This window comes from Amphiura filiformis, chromosome 2 (assembly GCF_039555335.1).
Source record: "Amphiura filiformis chromosome 2, Afil_fr2py, whole genome shotgun sequence".
In the NCBI taxonomy this organism is placed as follows: Eukaryota; Metazoa; Echinodermata; class Ophiuroidea; order Amphilepidida; family Amphiuridae; genus Amphiura; species Amphiura filiformis.
In genome coordinates this window covers 22,814,236-22,824,044 of record NC_092629.1, presented here as the reverse complement: position 1 = coordinate 22,824,044, position 9,809 = coordinate 22,814,236, and the positions used below count along the sequence as shown (strand labels likewise).

The following is a 9,809-nucleotide window of genomic DNA, read 5'->3' as shown; positions in this document are numbered from 1 at the left end:
GAATCGTCTCTATTGCTGTACAAAATGTGAATTGCATTGACCAGAACCAGGGCCGTCGATAGATCATTTTCCTGCGCAACATGATTGCCACCCCTGACTCTTCGGATAGAAGATACCCTTCCCCACATTGTAGCTCAAGTTTTTCCAAGCTGTCCCCAGAATTCCTTTACCGGGGAAAAGTTAACGAAATTTTGATAAATTGCGCTCGTAGCCCGCGAAAATGTTTTCCGGCAAGGCTTTTACCGGGGAAAAGTTAACGAAATGTTGATAAATTGCGCTCGTAGCCCGCGAAAAGGTGCTATTTCAATGCTAAAATTCAAAGGGGGGCGTACCGGAGTTACCGAACTAGGGGCAAAATGTCCTTATCGTGCTACTGATCTGTTACTAAAAGATCATTACATGCACGCGAAAGAATTGCAATTTCAATGCTAAAATGAACATTGAGGACAATAAGTAAGATGCATAGGCCTTTTACAAATTTGACTAATTTAGTCCCGGTATTTTGATCCAGCTCATGGGTTTTATACTTGTTCCTAGCATCAGAGGAGTTGCCCTAGCACGCATATCAATAATTAAAATAATAGAAAGGATTGAATTATAACTCTCATTTTTGAGATTCGTTATCATATTCAAGTTTAAGATGAAAAAAATGCGTTTTTGTCTCGCAGATCCACTCAATGGGCTTCCTGAGATAAATGCGCGCGAAGCGCGCGGCAATTTGACATTTTAATGCCAACGAAATGTTCCAAAATGGGCTTAATTTTGGGTTCAAAATAGAGCAAAAGGAAGATGCAAATCGTAAATTTTGTCACTACTTATATTTGCTTTTTAATTTTATTACATACAGCTTACCAGTCGAGAAAACTTCCTGGAAACCTGAATTTTAAATTTTGTCCAAGCAAGTATGGCAGGTAAGTATGTCTTTACAGTTTAGGAGCAATTTTCATCTCAGCTAAGAGAACAAGAACCGCTAACCATGAAATTTGGATATCCAAGTCATTAAAATCGTGAAAGAATTGAAGTATTAGATCACAAACACAGTCGTGGGGTGACCCCGTAAAGACATTTGACCCCAAGTCACTGAATACCACCAAACACTCTGCTATATTTTTGTGGCAGAAGAGGTATAATTTGAAGGTATTTCATCTCGGACCGAAAGTGTCCCATTAACCCTAGAACTATACTGAGCTAGAACTAGCCCCGTTCCACAAACCGCGACGCCTTTCGAATAGCGAGCAAAGCGAGCACCGAGCGTAGCAAGTGGTGGAATATTGTGGATCATCATCATAGGTATCAGAGTACAGCACAGAGCCGGTGCTACACTGAATCATATTTTGTAACTACGAATGGAGGCGAGGGAGGGTCACAACCCCTTAATTTTCAAGTATAAACGTCATATGACGTTATATTGGTACCAGTTTGTAGCCATGGGTTTTAGTGATACCAAAACAAATACAAACATTCCCTACATAATGTCACTATGATTCATAATATGAATATGGGAAATGCTGGTTATGTATAAAAGTATAGGCATAATTCGGCAAAAGATTCTCACCATATTTTTCATAAATATAAAATGACGTGACTATATCAACCTAAGTAACAAGTAAAAAGTCAGTAGCTCTTGGAATATTTTGACAAGAGTGAAAGAGCTAAATAAAAATTTCGGATTTTACTGTAGAAATCAATGATGGGCCTTGTCAACTCCTCTCTGTGGTTATTTTTGATATCCGGTTCTACCCCCAGGTAAAGTGCTGGGGCAAACAAAAAAGTATCACTAAAATGAGCTCAAATGATGGATCTAAGATTGGCTCAGGTCATTTGGGCGTAAACACGTTTTTATGACGGATAAAAAATCTTAGGGTGGTACAACCACCCCCCCCCCCGTAGTTCTAGAGACATACTCCAAATATATGATCCACTGGCATGCCAATGTGTGTTTGCGATTGGCGATACTCTGCTATGTTGTTTGTGGCAGAAAATATATTTTGAATGCATTTCGTCTCGGAGACACCTCAATGACATCTAACCCTAAATATGTAACATATAAGAGGCACTGACTAACGTCAATACATGTTTGCAAGTTTCCTCGCTCTGCTATATTATCTGTGGCAAAATAGGCTTTTGAAGCCATCCCATTATTTTGTTTTATTATTGCACTGATTCATGCATTCAGCATTTTGTATCTGTTTAATGAATTTAGAATCAATGACATGCCTTTTTAATTGTTATTACTTGAATAATTTGTTTGTTTATTTATTTATTTCAATGTAAAACTTAGACAAGATAAAATAGTGTCAATGACATGTCTTTTTGTTTGCATTTACTTGACATATTAATATTATTTATTCATTTGTTTATTTATATTTTTATTTTAATGTAAAACTACGACAAAAGAAATAACTGTGCGAAACCATATGAAAATTTCGGTTAATTTTAATTGGGAACTAAGTCTGTGAATTAATTATTATTAGTCGACAAAATGACTACCATAAACTTCGGTGTCCTTATTATTTCAGATATACAGGTGGAAGTCACGAATTGCGGAGGAAGAGATCCCCCTCCATTATCAATGCGATCCAACCAAAATGTTGGGCACTTAAAGCAGAAGATCAGAAAAGCAACAGATGTCGATTTAAACGAAGTATATATAACCTTCCAAGGAGAAAAGCTTTTGGACGATTCTGCAACTCTGGATAGTGTGGGATTGGAAGATGGAAGTGTCGTAAAAATCATGAGCCGTGGATTGGGAGGATAAAATCCTGTATATCAAGCATGATATTAACACTATTTAAAATGTCCTGATGTTTGCCTTTCTTGAAAGAGTACCAATAACATATAAATAATCATGGAACATCTGATTTTCGCATTTATGAACATTGTTTAAAATTAAATCATAGGTTTAATGTATCTCGCAGTGTGCAAAAAAAATACTCAGATAATTTGGTTTGTTGCAGCAATCCAGAAAATAACTCAACGAGACTCAGTGGATATTGAACTATTCAATTACTATACCGCGACTACCTAAATAGATTTTTTTTATTTAAATGGAGCGAATATAATTTATCACAACCGTGGCTTCAAAGCTAGACATATGGCATCATACGTTTACATATTCACTTCAAATGAAAAACAAGCTACTCGCAGTTCGTTGTCGAACTGAAAAGGTTTTTAAAAAACATATTGTTTGTGAAGATTTCTGATTATGCGATATTTGTTTGTTAACAACTTGTTCCGGATGGACACACGCTTAATCCAATGACGACGTAAAAAGTTAGGATATCGCACCCGCCATAACAATACGTCGATAAATCGAATTATACTTTTATACCCTTAGTCTGCGATCACATAGAAGTACACTGTATAGAGGCACTGCATTCTTTGTTGTCATCAACCTATTTGATCGTAATGCAGGGTTATGTGTATGAGACGAACTGTCACGGTAGATTGCAATCATGCTTTGTTGAATGCATTTGAGTAGTCCGCCATACTTACGGGATGATACGTCATATGCAGGGTCTCTATATGGTATATGGTATTCGCTATAAGCTAAACGCTATTCGATCAGGCGAGTTTAGGTCATTTTGCCAATTTTAAAACTGAAACTTTGTCTAATTAAATGCTTGTAAGTTTATTTATTGAGGTCATATTGCATTCAGTGAGGTGTCATAATGTGCAGAATTATATTAAAATTAGGACGGTATACGCGGCACTAAAATCGAACACGCACGATTCCCATTATACTATACTATACTATACGCAGGTATACGGCCATTTCGAATAGTGCCCTCTTATGTGACCCGGTACAATGGAATTACCTTGCTCGATTTAAACTATACGCGTGCACCTGCAAAACTTGCACCGTATATCCGAATAGTATGTACTTCTATGTGATCGCAGCCTTATGGCTAGAGGAAACATTTTCGTGTAAAAATCATGTCCGAGTAATTTTGAACTTATACCTGTGTAAAGGTTTTAAAGGCATTTCTCAAGGATTACATTTAATGAATAGCAATCCATATACTGCAATACGATGACAACAGGAAGTAATGATCTTTTTTTGTAATTTTATACTCCTGAGATACAGGCCAAACACATAAATTTGTTGAGTTGATTGATATTGAAGAAAATACTAAGATTATTATTATTATTATTATTTTGTAAGTTTATTAGTTTGAATTTGATCAAATACCAAAAACTTTCTTTTAAGATGATGGCTAATTTTCCTAAAATGGTCAAAACAATTGGCAATTACTTGGCCATTGCTTCCTTTTGTCGTGTTTTTTCAGAGATTGACATACTCTCTATGTACAATTTAAGGCAGCAAGTATTCAACATGAGATTTTCAACTTTTTAGAGACATACTTTAGAGAAGATACTTGTATATAGGTGTAATATAAGCAATAAAATGCATTTTGAAACAAATGGTCATTACTTCCTTTTGTCATGGTAGGGCTGTATACAGTCAGGTAGAACTTGTGAGTGTTGCATGTTTTAAATATTCCTCAGGTCACGAGGATTCATAAAATAATAGTTTTGCCTACCTACGACTTTTGCCTACTTCCGTCTACACTTCCTCCTAACCATTTGTTCTGATACATGTACCTTGCAGCAAACAATTAAACAAATTCCAAAGCCATCTGGACGTTTTCTGGACTAAAGTATCTTTTGTTTTCTATATACGTTTAAACCGATGTCCGTTATCGTGTCATTTTAAGCACTGAAATAAGCGCAAGATGCCAACCCTGTTTATTTACAAATAAATAAATAAATAAATAAATAAATAAATAAATAAATAAATAAATAAATAAATAAATAAATAAATAAATAAATACATAAATATGAAATGTCTCTTTTGATCAGTAACATAATTTGCGGAACCTCAGCGATGGGTGTATTAGTTGTCGATTCAAAGTATATTAAACAACAACAATCCCAATAAATGACACAATATTGTTGTTTGTGGTTATTGTTTGTTTGCTTGTTGGGGTGTGTGTGTGGGGGTGTGGGGTGTGTGTGTTTTGTCAAACGGGGTGTGTTTGATTTTCAAAGAGGGTGAATAGTGAGACTCAATTCCCCCTATTAGTAGGCATATATCACCTCAAAAATAAGCGCAGCAAAAACACGTTATTTATTGTTTCTACATGAATGAGCTTTATTAAAGCATCAAAAATCAAAAATCGGAATTGAAATCGGTCAATACATTGTGATGTAGTGTCAATTTTAAGATGCTTATAAATGGAATGCAAATCTGCCACAAATGGCTATAATGACAAAATTGGCACATTTCGAGATTTTGAAGGTTTATTTGGACGCTTGCTTGAAAAAGCAGCGTTCATTAAGTATCACAGGTTAAATGCCTATCTTTCCGTACTTCGTCAAATAATTAAATAATTATAATAAATTAACAAAATATACTATTTTAGCAATTTCGGCCAATATGCAGACTAATTAAAGCTGAAAAGATGACTAAGTTTAGCTAATTAATATGCAACATTGATGCCAATAGAACACCGTACATGATATCAGGGTACGGTTTTTTTGCACACATATGTGTACAAAGTTCTTTCAATTGATAACAACAAATACACAACAAGTAAATAATGATGCAAATTAGCTAAATACAGCTAAATATGTATTCATGATATTATTATGTAAATTAGGCATGAGTAATTTTTTTTCAATATTTAATGAAAGTATTTTCATTCATCATAACCATTTGTCAAGTATGAACCTGTTATGATGTTGAATAAAGAAATTGTAGTTAATTACTTAAATATCATACAAAAAATACAAAGTTTGACATTTTGACGGTGCCTGTAAACATGGTATGCGTCACCATTGCTCAAAGCCAAATCCGAAAAGTAAAAATAAAAATTCGTTTGCAAATGACTTTGGCTTTAAATTAACATTTTGTTACCTGGATAATTTATTTAAAACGTTTTAAAAACGTTTTTGTGTTTGCTCTTAAACGAAGCAATATTTATTTTTAAAACACCCGACATATATTAAAAATTCAAACAATTGGGATAAATAGCACATAATATGTGACACGATCTGGTCCATGGGGGCCAAAGGAGGCTTTTTTGAAAATTGAGTTAATGTTATTGTATATTACATTTCACATACAATAGGCTATCATTTACTGAAATCAGCAAAGGTCTAGCATACTTGGTTCTAAAGTTAGGAAGTTCTTTGACGTCTATTTTCTTATGTATTTTCTTGTCTTTTTACTCCGTATTTTTACCTTTATCTCAATTTCAAATTTGCCGCCTTCGGCCCCCATGGACCAAATCGTGTCACATATGAGGAAATTTATTTTTCGACATGGGTGTGTGCCAAAGTTGAACAACTTTGATGCGCGCGCTTTTTAATTTAATGTTATGCTCGCATGCGCAGTGTGGCAGAATAATTGTGCAGCCACTGTGACACACCTACTATTATTAGCAGGGCCGGTGCCATGGGGGTGTATGGGGTGCGACACCCCCCTGGCGATCCCAAAAAAGGGGAAAAAAGAAAGAAAAGAAGAAAGAAAGGAAGAGAGAAGAAGGGGAAGAAAGAGGAGAGAGAGAGAGAGAGAGAGAGAGAGAGAGAGAGAGAGAGAGAGAGAGAGAGAGAGAGAGAGAGAGAGAGAGAGAGAGAGAGAGAGAGAGAGAGAGAGAGAGAGAGGGGGGGAGGGGAGGAGGAATAAAAACTACATTGAGTTCGTATAATATAGGCCATATTGGGCCGGTATATGAGGCCTACAATGATGTTGTCCTGGCGCGTTGAGGTGATGTGGACAATAAAAGAATGATTTTGTAATATCGACAGAATTTATGCGTATCCCAATACCCCTCTGCACTTGGCCCTTCATCAGCTCCAATGGAGATTAGCCATGGGCATAGGCGTAGATCCCATGGGGATGGGGAATAAATTCCCCAAAATAATGAAAGGGGGATGGTCCATACAATCACCCCCGATATGTTGACACTGACACCTGTATATGGGTTTCTGACTAAATTAACCTCATATTTGGCCATATAACCCTAAAAGTGCCTATTTTTGCGCGCTTCGCGTCAATTTATTACTTTTGGGTATCATTCTTAACCAGTCTTGCTTATAAATATGCTAATTTTTTCGCGCGCTTCACGCACATTTGTACCATAGACTGATATCCCCATGTTAAAAAGAAATCTACGCCATTGGCCATATGGCAGGGTGGCAAGTCAGTCCCCTACCCTGCTCATTCTGCAGAAATGTTTTGACAAAATTAACGATTTGCATCTTCCTTTTGGTCTATTTTAGAACCAAAATTAAGCCCATTTTGGTATATTTAGTATTAAAATGCCAAATTGCCGCGCGCTTCACGCGCATTTATTTTAGCAAACCCAAGTGTTAGTTGATCAGCAAGACGCCCCATTGGAAATTCCTTTTTTTTCATCTCTAACTTGAACACAATCACGTCTCAAAAATCTCAAAGTCTCAAAAATTACAGTTATAATAATCCATCCTTTCTATTATGTAAATTATAAATATGAGAGCTACTAGTAGGGCATACAGGTCTAATAAGTTAAGCATAAAGTTCATGAGGTGGGTCAAAATACCGGGACTTAATTAACTAAAATTGTAAAGGCCTATGCATCTTCCTTTAGCACGATTTTAGGACACAATTCGTCGGCTGTATTCCATAGTGGCCTATAGTGATTTTTGGTCATTTTTTTGAAAATTGGCCTATATGTTTTTAATGATGTTCTCTTTCATTTTTTCTAAGTCTCATCAGTCATAATTAGCTAATTAATTAGTAATTAATTAATTAAATGTGGCGTATAGTTACAAAGTGACATTTTTTGTATTCCATAGTGGCGTATCGACCATACGCCACTTTTTATACACATTTTATAATTATGAAATATCGGCAAAAATGAAAAACATCGTATGTCATAGTGGCGTACACGTATCGGACCTATACGCCACTATGGAATACGAACGACGAAAAGTAACGCCATAGGGATTACACGGCGACCGAGGTGGCGTACGGGTAACGTTAGGTTAGGGTATTGCGTTTTGTTTGTTTTCCACAGTGACGTATAGTTTTATTTTCAGTTTGCCAGCAATAGTATGTATTTATTTCTTTTGAAAAATATATAACAATAAAATCTATTTAGTTTACTACAGAAATTTCACATCATTTACAAAATATAATGAATGTCTGATTTACACAACTCGATTTTAAATTGGCATTTCTTCAAACCCGATTTTCTCGAAAAGTTGTTTATTCGCGGCGCCCCACTATACGCCACTATGGAATACGGACGACGAATTGTCATCGTTGCGTTCATTTTAGCATTGAAATTGCAATTTTTACGCGAGAAGTCCCAGCAATGTTCTTTTAGTAGCAGGTCAGCGGGACAATTTGGATATTTTTCCCCCTGGGTCGGTGTCTCTGGTACATCTCCCTTTGAATTTTAGCATTGAGATGCGCGCGCAATTTATCAAAGTTTCGTTCCTTAGTTTTGTGATAGGTGTCTTCTATCCGAGGAGCCAGGTGGTGGCGTGTTGCGCAGGTGCCAGCAAAAGGTAAATCAGGCCATACCAGGAAAATTTATGTCTCGACACCCCTCCCCCCCCCCCTGAGAAAATGGTCAGCGACGGCCCTGACTATTAGTTTGTACAGTAAAGGGTAATGTTATGCGGAAGTACAAAATAAATATCCACCAAAATGTCTTGTCTTTTTCTGTTTTTTGTTTTGTACTGTTTGCCGGCAACCCGCACCCCAAGAGCTTGACCGCGCGTGTTGCCCCACAACTCCTTTTCAGGTTTTCCATTGATGCCACCCGTTATATCTTTTTTTCAGGCTCACTTTTGTCCTCCTGTCTCTTGCCCAATCACATGGTTGTTTGTTCTTCCGTGATCGCATTTGACTGTCAGCAGTGGGCTTGTGATCGGAATAGACTACTTGCTTAAGGTTACACTAAGAAACGTATAAAAAACGTATAAAAGACGTATATAGTTGTTCTCTAAAACAGAGTTTTCTCAGTAATCAGATATCGCAGCGAGTGAAAGTTTGGTGCATTGGATGTAGCTTAATATTTTCTTTGTGTGTTTACAAAAATGTTTTGAATAAATTTGAAAATCCTTCGTTTAAAGCGTTTTTACGCACCATGTTCACAAGATCAAAAACGCGTTCCATGACGTTTTTTCAAATGTGCGCTCCGTAAAAAAACACGACCTCGTCAACTAGTACGGGTTCGAGTCCCTGTGTGGTCCAATTCTATTAATATTATTTTCTATTTTTTCTTAATTTTCGCGTCTTTCTTTCTGACTGCAGTGATTGATTGAGTTTGCCGCTTTTTTTTATTATTGTATAATTCAGGCATAGGCCTACTAATCTAAATAGGCGCGGCCTATATAAGCCTATGAATATTTCTTTTACAAATTAGATATTGGTTGTTGGTTTTGTTATTGTTGTTTTAGCTATTGTTGTATATATTGCATACTCAGGGTAGGCCTACTAGGCCTATTATATCCTATAGCGGCATTGATTTATTTCACGACATATATCATCTAAGGATAAACAATTTAAAATCTATAAAATACCATAGAAAAATTGCAGAAAACCGGCTGCCCCCACCCCGGCAGCCTCTATCATGGTCGCCCTCTCCCTCCCTATCCCTGCAACATAGGATGACTCACGTGTCACAGTTTCATAGATTCGTGGTCATTGTGCATGTAGATTGATACACCAAGTATATACGCTTGAGTTCATCTTTTCTGCATGGCTGTTTCTATAACTTACGCCCCTCTGAAATCAAGCCTTGAAAATCCAT

General features: G+C 36.5%; 1 protein-coding gene across 1 annotated transcript in view; it reads left to right on the top strand.

Annotated features, from left to right (window-relative positions):
• The first annotated feature begins 904 nt into the window (after positions 1-904).
• Positions 905-9,809, top strand: part of LOC140139120 (ubiquitin-conjugating enzyme E2 D4-like) — a 23,293-nt gene continuing 14,388 nt past the window's right edge. The window contains exons 1-2 of the mRNA XM_072160904.1: positions 905-911; positions 2,520-2,725. Coding sequence (XP_072017005.1) covers positions 905-911; positions 2,520-2,725 — 213 coding nt within the window. The remainder of the gene's footprint in view (positions 912-2,519; positions 2,726-9,809) is intronic.